The following is a 13,701-nucleotide window of genomic DNA, read 5'->3' on the forward strand; positions in this document are numbered from 1 at the left end:
TACAGTGAACTGTATAAGATTATTGCAGAAGAGACGACGAATGGAAGAGTGTGTTAAAGCTATGCTTAATTTAGCTGCCATATGGCCATTGCCATATCTCCATCAGCTACACTCACTTGCTCTGTATTGTAAATACCGATAATTAGCTTGGCAAAATGTTGTGCGCAGGGAATCTCAATTTTTCAGAGCAGATTAATTGCTCAAAGATCAGGCTTGCTGAGGGCAGAAAAAGCACAGAACGTGTTTCTGCATTTGCAGTATTCACATTTACAATCACACTTCCATTAAAATCTGAGCTTTTAAAAAATCCTTGACTTAAAAGGCAAATATTATAGAGGAAAACTGCAGGAGTAATTTCTTGCAGATTATACTCTACCATTCTCTTCACAATTCACCATTGATCCTGGTCTGCTTAAGAACACTTTGCTAAGATTAAGAAATAAAAAAGCTGCATCTCATTTCTCCAGAATTTGGACATATTCTGCTGCCACACGGCTGTACACTAGGCCTAATAGCACTGTGTTCGATAGCACAACTCCTGAGGTACAACAGCCTAACAGGAATAAACTGCAGGATTAGCTGTGCTGTTAGTAGTATGCCCTAAGTGCTGATTCTTGTTAAGTATAGGGAGGTTTAAATGCTGATCTCAGGTAGATTTTATTTGTTGTTTGCCATGTTAGATTTTTCACTTTGATTTTTCCTTCTGTCTTAGATACTATTAATGTTACGGGCACTATAATACCTCAAAATCACATATGCAGTTCAACGTTTCAAGAAATAGTCTATTATTTAAACATTTCTTGACTGCCACTTTGCTCAACCATTTATGGCTTTCTTCTCCCTCCGCCCTGTTTACTACATTTCTTTAATATCTTTTGAGTAAGCACATGGATCTCTGGAAGCGTCTTGCCTTAATTTCAAAGGTTTCAAGAGACACCAAAATCCCAAAATCTTACTTGGGCAAAATGGCTTTCTTGCATTTGGAAGGTTCAAGAATCCAAACCACACACAGGTTTCACTGACAAGCACCTCTCAAAAGACAGCCCAAAACCATCAGATAAATAAAGACTGATGGCCTGAGTTAACCAATTGCTGAAGTATATGCCTCATGTTAAGCGTATAAGCACAGTTCCATCAAACTGCTGAACTGGAATGTGCTGAAGGACTTTAGGAATTTGTCACTAAGAATTTTCACGGTGCAAAGGGCTGGGGACTTGCAAAATGCACAGTAACACCAGGTATCAACAGCCGTGCTCAGCTGATGAGAGTTGTGCTCACCTTCAGCTTGTGCTCACGTTCTTTGGTCACCTTTGTGAGCAGTTTTGCCTTTTGTCGCGTTAACGCATCAACCAAGGCATCGCACTGAGCGACAAGACAGGCTTCATAATCCAACCCGTTCTCCTAGAAGAAGGTGAGAGTCATACTCATCAAAGAAAGCATATCGTACATCTTAAGCTATTGTTCATTCTTACCTGGGTTTCCATTCAGAAAAGATTTCCTTTCAAGACTTCGGCATCTCTGTTGCCTTTCTGATTTCATTATAGCTGTACTGGTAATGGCTGCATGCTATAAAATGAAACAGTAAGGTGCTACGCTACAAAATGGGCTTATTTGAAACCCTGATTTACTGGCATTTTCTGGACAACAGATGGAGTACAACATAATGTAAAATCTAAACTTAACAAACATAGTGCATAGATGTACATAAGACAATTCTGTCCCCCCTCTCCCTTTTAATTATCTCACTTTAACAACTTTGAAATCACTGGCTCTACACCATGACAATTAGAAGAGAATTATTGACCAGAAACTGGTCTACAGGCTTATTACAAGGAAATTACTCAAAGCCCTGAGATTTTATGTATTGCACCAAGTACTTCTTTAAAAATAGCTAGTGCTTGGCAGTGGAGACATGCATTTGATTTGCTTTAAACAAATGATAGTTTTTTTATTCACATTGTGGTAAAAGTCTCTGCTACGCAGAGGCCAGCATCTGAGGTATAAAACACCTGTCCCCACTGAGCCTTGTGCAGGGTGTGGGTATCGTAAACCCCTGTCTTATCAATGGGGAACAAACCGTGCTACCACAGAATCCCACTGCAGCCATAGAAATCTGAGGAGATGGTACTACAGGGTCCTGAGCTGCCCCTCCTCCTGGGGATGGCTTTCTCTGGCCGTGGAACTGATGCTGTAGCACTCATTCAGAGGGAGGCTCTCCCTCGCTTCCTCTGCTCGTGAGACTAAAAGGAGAAAGTGTTCAAGCTCCTCTTTTCAGGAGATGTTCAGTTGTCCCAGCAGCTTTCCTCCCAAATACTCAAATAAGAAAAAAAAGCAGCAGCATTAAATGTGAGAAGATTTTAAACATGCGCTGAAGGAGAATTATCTCTATGGAAAGCCATCACACGCCCCTAACTCATCGCTATCTCTTAGCTCTTCTGCTTATGCTTTTCTCTTCTGTTCATTGCTTTGTCTTCATTCTTTTGCGAGCAAAATTTTCAGCACTGTATTCCCTTCTCCCACTGTGATCCATGCATCCTGTTCTCCAGCCGAGGGATGCAGGATCACTCTTCCCTGAGAGGCCCCCGCCGCAGTCCTAGACCTGCCAGCAAGACGGGTGGGGGGAGAGACACCAGACGGCCCAGTTACGGCTCACAGGCTTGTCTTAGACTCTTCCTGTTTGCATCTCTCCCTCCTCGGCTTATATCACACCCAACTCCCTCTTAAGCCCATTTCCATCCAGCTACTCTTGAAGTGCTGGTTTGTGTACAGAGCCTGAATCAGTCGATGGCTGTAGTGCATCATTTCTCTCCTCATTTTCTGTTCACACATCAGACGGGGTGTTTGGCGATATGCCTCTTTCAAGTGAGAAAGGATGAAATTGTTACAGCAGATGGGATAATGACAGCAACAAGGAGGAGCAAGGAAGCAACAGGGGCAATGAGGAACAGGCAGTTTCTGAAAAGAAGAGACCAAGAGATTTAAAAGTGACCTCAGAAAGGAGAAGGGAAGGAAACAAGAGATCTGCAAAGCAGGGAAAAGAAAAGTAGATTATGAATTTGCAAACTGCCTCAGGCAAGGTAAAAGCACAGCTCCTGGTAGCTCTGGCAAACTCAGAGAGGAGATAAATAGTGCAGATGGCTGTCTGGTCTGCTGTGCATTGAAACAGGATAATAAAATGTACATATTGCTCACTCCTTTGTGTAAACAACATACATTTTAAAGACATTTTTTCTGGGGGGTAAATGTCTGTATGTGTGTGGCAACCATCATAAGACTTCTACTAGACATAACCTGCTCTGAGATACATGGTCCTGGGTATAAATCTATGCACAAAGGTTCCATCTATTCCCCCCCAAATAACAGTCCAAAAACTGGTTTTTTGGTCCAGATGCCAAAAGACACAGATCAGCTCAAGACACATCTAAACCCTTTCCCCTCAAATAGCGTGGCCGTACCAAACCTGCCTACCAGGAGTATTCCCTGGTATGTGCTATCATCAAATGCTGCTCAAGCATCACCTTGGAAGAGTGCAATTTGTCGTGGGAGAAAACCATGCCAGGCAGCTCACTAAGGGTTAAAGTATGTGGGTGATCCTCTCGGAGCTGTGCCCCAGCCTTGTTTTACTTAGGAATACATATGCAGCTGATTAGTCCTGCTGTTTTGGTTTGCTGAAATTTGATGTCCTCACTCAGACTCATGCTGGAGACTGGCTTAACATGTAAGGGTCAGATTCAGCTTTGCACCCAGATGTGCCTAAATGTTAGAGGGTGATTGCTGGAAACGATTTCCTATTCTGAGTTCTCCTCTAGCATTTTAAGCAATGAGCAGCTTCAAAGAAATGGCTTGGTCTTTTGATCTAATTGTAGCAGCTCCCTTATGCAGAGTGATTTGGCAGTGATTTTATTGAAACATGCTAAAGCATTTTACAGCTTAGTCATAAATAGTTGTAATAGGCTACCTTTAGGTTTCAGGAGGGAAAAATACATTTTTAATAGATCTAGGTGACTCAAGAAAAGATTGGTGATAGACTACTGGTTCGGATGAGTTATTCCATCCTAAAATAACTGTTCATACCTACAGGAAGAACTGCTCTTTAGAGGTGCCTGTCCTTCTCCTTCGACAATGAAAGAAGCCTAAATGACTAGGTTAGATGAGCTACATAACTTTTAAATAGGTAAAGTCAGCTGAGAGAAACCTCCCACTGTGTCTAAAACATGGCATGTGACAGGTGCCAGTCAGTGGCTTCACACTGGTTTCTTTCAGTTGGGTGTGCTTTTTTTCACCAGTTTTCCAGTCTTGGTTTGTTCCCTTCTCCACACAGCCGCAGAAGACTCTGAGGGTGGGTAGCTACACTGCCCTGTGGCAACCTGAGAGCTTGGGCAGCATTTGGGGTACAGATTCATCATCTGGAGAGTTAAGTGGAATTTTAAGGATTAAATTCTAAACCAAATACAGATTTTTGAACTTCTGCTGTGGCTTTCTGTTAGTAACAGGAACAGGACTTGCTTGTTGATGAAAGATGAGCAAGCAGCAGAGCAGATGATGTATATCCCGTAGAAACCCCACTGCCACAGAGCAGTGCTGCTGCGGATAACAAGTGTCCCCTCCTGGGTGCTGTGAAGCACATTTCCAGCCACACTCTATAGGATGAGAAGGACCTTAAGAATAATCTGACCTCCAGCACTGACGAGTCTAAATTTGGTTGAAAACAGGACTTGTTACGTTTGAGGTTTGTGCCCTCAATTACTGCACTCACCATGAGCCCTTTTCTGACTATTAAAGCTGGGCAATTATAGGCATGAAAGTATCTTCTGCTTCAATAAACGACCACATTGATTTTGTAGAGTTCATTTCTTCTTTTTTTTTTTTTTTACTTCCTGCAAATACTCTAACAAACAGGTTGACTGGATTCTGTCCAGAAATGAGTACATTTTTAGAAAATGTAAGACGAAAAACAAGTACTAAATTCTGAATGTGTTAAAATGCCCAATTCAAGCAATTGCAGACAGGAAGGAGACCAGAAGCATGACCGATGGATTCAATCAAATACTAATCAACACAGCTCAGATGTCCAGCATTGAGTATCAGCTTCTTGCAATAAACAGCAAACAGTCTAGAAGCTAAGAGGGGCTTGCAGGCATTATTTGATGAATAATTGTGCCTAGCAAATCCATTCAAGAAAGGTTAGATGATTCCAGGAAAGATGAGAATAGCATAGGAGACAAAGTCATCAAATAAATTATTCACTCAGTTCTATTGATTACTGTATTATCAAAACAGCTAATATTCTACAGTTACCTGGATCTGCTGCAATAAATTTTTCAGCTGAACCAGAAATTCTTTAGCTTCCTTTGCTTTATCTGAAACACCATTTAAAGCCTGAGACAGCTGTGCCTGCAAGAAAAAAAAAGGGGGGGGAAAGGAAAAATTAGAGATAAAATGCAAATGTGTTTCTTACTAATCCTTGGTTTTGATGATTAATAATGTGCTAAAAGGCTTACTTGCTGTTGCATGTATTCTTACATGCACGGAGTGTTTGTACTAGAAAAGAATAGTTAAGATTTTAATTGTAATAAGATTTAATAAAGGTGAAATATGCATGTGGGGGCAGTCATGTATTGTGTCTGCACATTCCACTTTATTGCAGTGACTTGGTAAGTCAAAATACCTTTTTATAAGACAGCTACCCACATATATAGGGAAATAATAGTCTTACACTTACACAGTAGCATCTGTCATGCTGAAAAATCCCCAACTGCTTTCCAAAGTGGCACTTTTTTTTTCATCAAAGCCTGAATTCTTTTTAAATGTGGTAGATCCTACCAAACCTGAGATAGATACACTAGGATAAATCTGCATTTTCAGACTTCATAGTAACGTCCCTTTGGGGCTCCAGTTTCCCATGCTACAATCCAACAAAAGGGTGAGTATTTCTGGGAAAGCTGGAAAAACCCCTTCCTTTAACTTTTGACTGGTGAGACATAAGGAATATGTCTTTTGTAAGTATACACTGAAGACTTAACTTCCCCTTCCCTCATCTGGCACCTGAGATCTCTAAATTGAACCACAGGCTTTTCGATGGAGTTCCAGGATGGGAAGGAAATGGCGGTTCTGCCCCTGAGAGACCCAGAACCACCATGGTCTGACCGGAGCAGCCCCGCTGCAGGTTCCCCAGAAGCCCAACCGGGATCACAGAAACCATGTTGCTCTGCTTGTCGGCCCATGGCAAGCCCGGATTCAGAGTTACTTCTTCATGCAAACATAATGCACAGAGACCAGATTGGTCCCAGCATGAGTGTCCTGCAGGTTGGACACTCTCTTCGTGGGTCTACCCCTCAAATGGACTTGGCAACTACCAGATTACTGATGCCTAGTTAATTATCCTTGCCAAATGGATACGACAACTGACATCAGGAAATGGAAGATGAAGTATCTTTGCTAACATCAGGCTTTCAGAAGGTTGCTGTCTCTTGTTTCCTTAGGACTAGAGTATGCCTTGAGACAGAGCCTTGTATGTAGGAAGGCACAAAGGTTATCAGCCTCCAAGAGCAGTCCTAATTGAAATTCAGTAAGTCACCACTCATTCTCTGCTTCCCTCTTGCTCCTGGAGGGAAGTAAATTACTCCATCCCTGAAAAGGGCACAGCTCACTTCCTCAGGCTGCCAAAGTTTGGAGCTTACCTCCCGCCTGAATGCTTCCTACTCATCCTCCCCTCGCGCTCGCTCATTCGCACAGGAGAGGGAAGAGCAAACCCTGGCAGCTCCCCGTGGGCACCTCACAGCCCAGCTCGGAGGCAGGCAGCCTTACGCAGGCAGAGGCACCTGCCTGACCCCGCGCGGCTCTGCGGCAAGCGGGTACAAACCCGGACTGGAAGCTGGGACCGAATTACAGAGCAATCCCACTGTGTTTTCCTCATCTTCACTCAAACTCTTCCCTTTTAGCCCAGCTGCAGGTATTACATTAGCGCTAAATTTGAAAATAAAACATGCTTTACTACAAGTCATTTGTAAAAAATGTAACGGGAAGACACGTTACTGTGTATGTTTTGCAGTATTTGAATATTTAATATTCTCTTACACAAACTCCTGTCACTGCACAAAAATTTTAAGCAATGATGTTTGAAATGAACAGTACTTGAGGTCACAGAACCAAACTCTAAGTCCTTGAAGGATCCCTATTTTCTCCCAGATCAGACCATCAGGATTTCACGGGCTGATCATGGTTGCCAGAGTTTAAAGCCCACCCTATTTAGATTGCACTTTGCGCTCCATCCACAAGGCGCATTTGAGCCTTTGGTTTGCCAAGCTGGCACGGGACAAGGTGGAAGTGGCATACGACCAAGTGGCTGGCGAGGAAGGGCGAAACAGGTGGTGTAAGCATGGTAAGCTCTGCCATTGACTGGCCCAAGCAAATTGTCCCAGGGAGGCAAGGGCTCCTTTCTTTCAAATCAAAACCAATGTTTGGTCCTGACAAAAGTAAAACTTCCACTTTTCCAACATCTGCCCTAGCTTCCAAATCATCTCAAAGTGCATTTCACCAGATAGGAAGAGCCGAAAGCTCTATGTGGGCATCACAGCAGCCATTGAAAACTGAATCACTGCAGACAAAATGTAACCAGCATATGTACGATGGCAATTAGCACAATCATGCCCAACTCCCGGCACGCTCCCATTGCAAAGAGCTGCAATAGAAACTCAACAATGTCATTGTTCAAAGGGCTCATAAGCAAATTGCCACGTTCATTAAAACCTGTGGTTGCATTAATGCAACTGCAGCGTGAAGCTGAGGAGACCAGATCTCCATTTGTGAAACCCGCTTAGAGATAATAGCCTTGTTTTTCCAAGCATTTGTAAAAGCTATCTTACAAAGCAGCGGAATTTAGTCATGCACTTCCCATTAAAATCAAATGGAGCTACATGACTAAGCCCTCAGTAAACCAGTCAAGCCATAAAAAATGCCCTGTACACTCAGAGCAATCTTTCGTGCTGCAGAAATATTTACTGGAAGCCAAACTGAAACGTTACAAGTTCCATTGACTGCGACAATTAATAACTCCTGACAAACGGTATTCTACCCGGCATTATCGTTACGTTCTGGTTTTGGCTGGGATAGAGTTAATTTTCTTCATCGTAGCTGGTATGGGGCTGTGGTTTGGATTTGTACTGAAATCCGTGTTGAGAACACAGGGATGGTTTCATTACCGCTGAGCAGTGCTTACACAGAGCCAAGGCCTTTTCTGCCTCTCACCCCACCCCACCAGCGAGCAGGCTGGGGGTGCACAAGGAGTTGGGAGGGGACACAGCTGGGACAGCTGACCCCAACTGACCAAAGGGATATCCCATACCATATGATGTCATGCTCAGCACATAAAGCTGGGGGAAGAGGAAGCAAGGGAGGCGACATTCGGAGTGATGGCGTTTGTCTTCCCAACTAACCGTTAACGCGTGATGGAGCCCTGCTTTCCTGGGGATGGCTGAACCCCTGCCTGCCCATGGGAAGTGGAGAATGAATTCCACATTTTGCTTTGCTCGCGTGCGTGGCTTTTACTTTACCTGTTAAACTGTCTTTATCTCAACCCACAAGTTTTCTCACTTTCACCCTTCCAGTTGCCTCCCCCGTCCAACCGTGGGGGGCAATGAGCAAGCGGCTGCATGGGGCTTAGTTGCCGGTTGGGGTTAAACCATGGCACTTGAATACCTAATCTTGCAACCAAAAATGTGGATGCTGGAGATGGATACCAAGTTTCTATGTCTATCAAATACATGAACAGACAGATAATGAGGGTGAGTAATTAAACCCAGATGGGCATGGAAGAGCGATGCTTCCTTTGATTTTGGAAAATGAACCAGATAATGCCAACATCCTTTTTCAACCAAACAGTTCATGCTCATTTAATTTGTTTTCCCTCCATCTCTCTTTAGCAGCAGATTAACTATTGATTAGATAAGCTTACCCTGGTGCTGAATTCTGAAACAGCCCTCGTGTTTTTGGGAACACAAGTCTTTAGACTGGCAAATAAAAGCAGGCGTTCAGGCTCTGATACTTGCCTTTGACCGCCTGCCTGCTTGCCTGTCACAGGCCTATCCAGCTGTGGGGTTTTTTCCAGCGTTTTGGTGCATATATATATATATATAAAACCATGCAGAATGGCAGAGCTGAAATGTGTCCACCATTCTTCCTCATGTTAGTAGGTCAAAAAGCCTAGCAACTCAAATCTGACAACAGTGTCACTGTTCTTGTTACAAAGACCTAAAAGGACTTCACTTTGGCAGTAGACTTACACAGTTTTACTTCATGAACTGTTGGTCTTGCTGCAGAGTTCATATGAGTGATTATAATAAAGTCCAGTTAAGTCAGTGGATTTACACTGATTTATGTCATTGGGCCCCTGTTTTTATTGCACACAATTTTTAATTTCTCTGAAGAAGTTACGTACAGCAGTGTAAAGGGGAAACCCGCATTGTGAACAGGGGCCAATCAGCCTTGTACAGCTTTCGTGCCAGCAGCACAGCTGAGGGTAAATGCACATTTTATCACACGGTCTACAGCACTGTACAGACAAGGTTACACACTCTATTTACCACAAAATCACTATATAAGGCCCAGACAAAGGAGCAGTCAAACAGGTTGAACAAAACTACATGATACAGAAGTGGAATGGGAGCGGAATCTGAAGCTGAAGGCAGACTGCACTTCTGGAAAAGCAGTTCTAGAAGTCAGCAGAAAAACTGATTCAAATTTGGTGGTGTGGGATGAAACTGTGCGAGGTGGGGAAATGGCTGTGGCAGCCCTTCTTAGGTGAAAAATACCAGCCAGTGGTCTTAGAAGGAGATAAGCAGGTGCTTATCAGCTGATGATGAACAACTGTCAGTTTGTCAAATTTACTGGGCTAAGAAAGCTTATCGACAAGCCCTTCCACCTGCCTCTTCCAGCTACGCCTGGAGCATCTGGAGAGAACATATAGAACTTGAATTAGATTTGGCATACCAATCAATGTAAGTAATTTATGGTTTGGCCAAAGTAAGTACAGGTAATAAACGTGTAGAAATTGCCGTATCTGAGAACTATTTCTAAGCAGAAGTATCTAATTCCAAAACAATTTATCTAAATGAATGTGAGCTGATGATTTAGGCTGTCTGGCTATATGGTTCCATTATATTTATTTTCTGCCAAGCGCATGGTTCTGGGAAAAATATTATTCACAAGAGCACAATTTTAGAGTCCACAAATTAGTTAATTTTGAGTATTTTTTTTCTTTCACTAGAAGTTTCACATTGATTGAGTCTGTAAATCAAGAGAAAAATCACATTTTGTGATACCTCACTCCCAGAAAAAAATGCAGTAAAAATACAAGCCAACAGGGCGCTGTTCTTTCTTTTGACAATATTGGACAGTAGGAAAGAAAATTTACTGACTGTGCACTTTGATTACACCAGAGTTTATCACATGGTTCAAAAGGCATCAAACAGTTTTAACTCAAGGTAGACCATAATACAGCACAAGCTGGTCTCTCACACTCCAAAACAGCAGCCACACTTGCACAGTGAACTCAGACCCTGCTCCTTAAAATAATTCTGCTCAGAAGTGGATCCTGGAACGCTCCTCTGCACAAACATCAGTCACATTAGGCTAAGCCCCTGACAGAGAGCATCCAAACTAAAACACGTATTGAAGAAGTGTGTCTTTCTCAGATGGAGAAACTATGCAGATCCCCCCAAGTGGCATCTCTTTTTAATCTTAAAATCGAAAGCCAATTTTTTTTTTCCTTGCCAAATGTCTTATCCTGGCTTGTGCTTAGCCACTCCACGGCTGAGGGATGATGAGCCCTCTCCTTCAGCGTCTGAAAGGATCTCTCTGTGCTTCCTTTACTGCTAACTGTAGCAGCGAGTGAGAAGAAGGGAATCCTGCAGCCAGCAGAGCTAGCCGAGTGCTCTTTGCACAGCTTTGGGGGGAAGTCCTTTCCCCCACTACAGCGGGAAGCTCCACGGGACTGCTCTCAGCACTCAGGTATTGAAGTCCCTCTGGACATTCATATGTTTTAACTAATATTTTTCCCAGAGTCCACTGTTCTTAGCAAGAATGAGCTAACTTCATACACTTTTGCAACTTTGAAGGTCATGTCTTGCTCTTTATTCAGATGGTTGTAAAGTCTTATTTTTAACAAGGAGAGCATGGCCAAGTGACACAGCAGCTCTACTAGAAACCAGCAAACTGCCTGCGCTGCAAAGCAGCTGGCTCTCTGGCTCCAAAGTCTTCCCATGGGGGCTCCAGGGAGGGGTAAGGAGCATCGCTTGCAAGGAAGCATGAATCAGACTGTGACATTACGTGAATCAGAAAAAGCTCTACTTGTCCCCAGACCCCATCCATCCTACACTTCCTTACTCATTTTTGTGTCATAAAGGTCCCTACAGCCATTCCTTCTGGCCTCTTTGGGAACTGAGTGGGAGGGGATGCCTCTTGGAGGCCCAGGAGAGACAACACAATGTCCCATGACCCTCCCTATCACACTTTCTTGTCTAAAACATTTGGGTGGCTCCGGGCCACTCTCTCTCATTGGTACCATGGCAGGGAGGAAGGTGTGGCAGGAAATGGTTGTGGCAGCTGCCACTGAGCCCCAGGTGAAAGGGAGGTGATGAAAGGAAGGAATGACCATCCTGCCTACTCCTGCTCCTCACAGGTGGCTGCCACCACCTGCAAGAGGACGGGATGGCCAAAGACCCTGTGAAAAGCAAACAAGTTAGCGAGACAGACTTGCTAATCTCGGGTGTCTCTGGGGGCCTGGTTTAGCCTGAGATTTGCTGGCTGAGAGAAGGGGAGGCCAATACGGGAGGGAGTTGGTGGATGTTCTAACCCTGAGCAGAGGCTGTGGAGTCGCTGGGGCAGTCAGGAAGGACCGCAGACCTAAAAGCACCATGCCAAGGGGAAAAAAGCCTGGGAGGATGGTGGATGTGAAGTGTCCTGATGTCCCACAAACTCAACCCGATGTCAGGGCACTGGGATGAACAAATCCCAGAGCCGAGCACTGCCTCAGCTCCTCCTGGCCGGCTGACAGGACTCACCTTGTGCTGCTTCCACATGGCGCCCAGGGCCTTCACGTCGTGCTTGCCGTGCTTGCCCTCCTCCAGGCACTGGTAGCAGACGGGGCTGCGGCAGCTCACGCAGTACATGCTGTAGTTCTCCAGGTCGTGCTCGGCGCACGTCGGCAGCTTGCGGCCGCCGCCCGCCCCCTTCCCGCCGCCGTCGCCGCCGCCGGCGGGGGCGCCCGGGGGTCCGGGCGGCGGCACCAGGCGGTGCTTGGCGAAGGGCCCGCGGGCCGGGTGGCAGCGGAGCTGGCAGGCGGCGCAGTACAGCACCTCGCACTGCTCGCACAGCACGGCGGCCGGTTCGGGCGGGCTGCGGTCGCAGAGCTGGCACTTGGCGGCGGCGGCGGCGCGGCCCTGCTGGTAGCGCTGCACGATGGCCTCCAGCAGCCGGTTCCGCTGGAAGCCGCGGAGGCCGCGCTGGTCCAGGGAGGCGCTCCGGTGGCACTGCGGGCAGGTGAGGGAGGAGCTGGTGGGGCCGGCGCCCCGCGGAGCCGCCGCCGCCGCCGCCGCTCCCGGGGGCGCCGGCACCAGCGGCAGCACCCGCACGCCGTTGGGGGACTTCAGGCTGGGGGTGTAGGAGCCGTAGCCGCTGTCGGTCTCGCTGTGCAGGCTCAGCTTGTCCGCGTGGTCCCCGCCGCCGCCCGCCGCGCACTCCGAGTCCAGGCAGGCGGCGGAGCCCGCGGCCGCTCCCGGTCCCGGCGCGGCGGTGGCGGCGGCGGGCGGCGCGGTGCCCCGCGGGTGCAGCAGGGGCGGCAGGTGCTGCTCGCTCTCCGGGGTCTGCACGGCGATGGTGCGGGCGCAGGGCAGGCAGACATTGTGCGAGCAGGGCAGGATGATGGGCTCCCGGAAGAGCGAGCCGCACACCGGGCACTTCAGCTCCTCTTCCATGGCCGCGGCGCGGCTTTGTGTGCGGGGCGCGGGCGGACTCAGGCGGGCGGCGCGGGGTCGCCGCCGCCGGCTCCCCCCATCCCCCGCGGCGCCCTTCGCCGCCTACCTCGCCTCCGGGTGCCGGGGCGAGGCCGGGCGGGCTCCGGTCCCCGCTCCCGCGCCGGGCGGTTCAGCACCCGCCGGGGATAGACAGCTCCGCGCCGCGGGGCCGGGGCCGGGGCCGGGGCCGGGGCCGGGGCCGGAGGAGCCGCCCGGCGGCTGGCGGCTGCTTGGGGCGAGGGAAAGGCTCACTCGAGGCCGTGGCTCGGGCAGGGAGCGCGGCGGGGCTGTTTTAACGTTGGTGGCATAGAGTAATAATATATGGGGAAGGGAGGCGGGGGAAGGAGGGAGGGCAGGAGTAGGAAGGGGCGGGAGGAGCCCTTTCCAGCAAATAAGTGATCGCTCTCTCCACGGCTGGGAACGGCGAAAACATTTTTTAAAGGATCTCTATACAGCGATGTCTTTATATGTTTAAATAAAGCCATTGTTTGCGTAGCGGATTGAACGCAGGCGGGCTTTCGTTATCCTTAGTAGCCCTCTCTCCCCTCCCGAGGAAAGGAGGAAGGAGAACGCTTTCCAGCAAACTAAGAGCATGTTTCTCCTTCGTAGGGATCTCACCATGCTGGAGCACAACCCAGATGCACAAAATGTCAGGCACGGTTAGAGGGAAGAATGAAAAAGGGGTTAAAAG

The 13,701-nt window shown here is 47.1% G+C and overlaps 1 protein-coding gene across 3 annotated transcripts in view; it reads right to left on the reverse strand.

Moving 5' to 3' along the window:
- TRIM67 (tripartite motif containing 67) overlaps positions 1-13,292 on the reverse strand; it is a 40,894-nt gene extending 27,602 nt beyond the window's left edge. For all 3 annotated transcript variants that reach the window (XM_075748646.1, XM_075748645.1, XM_075748644.1), the window contains exons 1-3: positions 12,060-13,292; positions 5,299-5,394; positions 1,279-1,401 (exon numbers count right to left, since the gene is read on the reverse strand). In XM_075748646.1, coding sequence (XP_075604761.1) covers positions 1,279-1,401; positions 5,299-5,394; positions 12,060-12,971 — 1,131 coding nt within the window. In that variant the 5' untranslated portion in view covers positions 12,972-13,292. The remainder of the gene's footprint in view (positions 1-1,278; positions 1,402-5,298; positions 5,395-12,059) is intronic.
- Between the last annotated feature and the right edge of the window lie 409 nt (positions 13,293-13,701).

Source organism: Balearica regulorum, chromosome 3, assembly GCF_011004875.1.
Source record: "Balearica regulorum gibbericeps isolate bBalReg1 chromosome 3, bBalReg1.pri, whole genome shotgun sequence".
NCBI lineage: Eukaryota > Metazoa > Chordata > Aves > Gruiformes > Gruidae > Balearica > Balearica regulorum.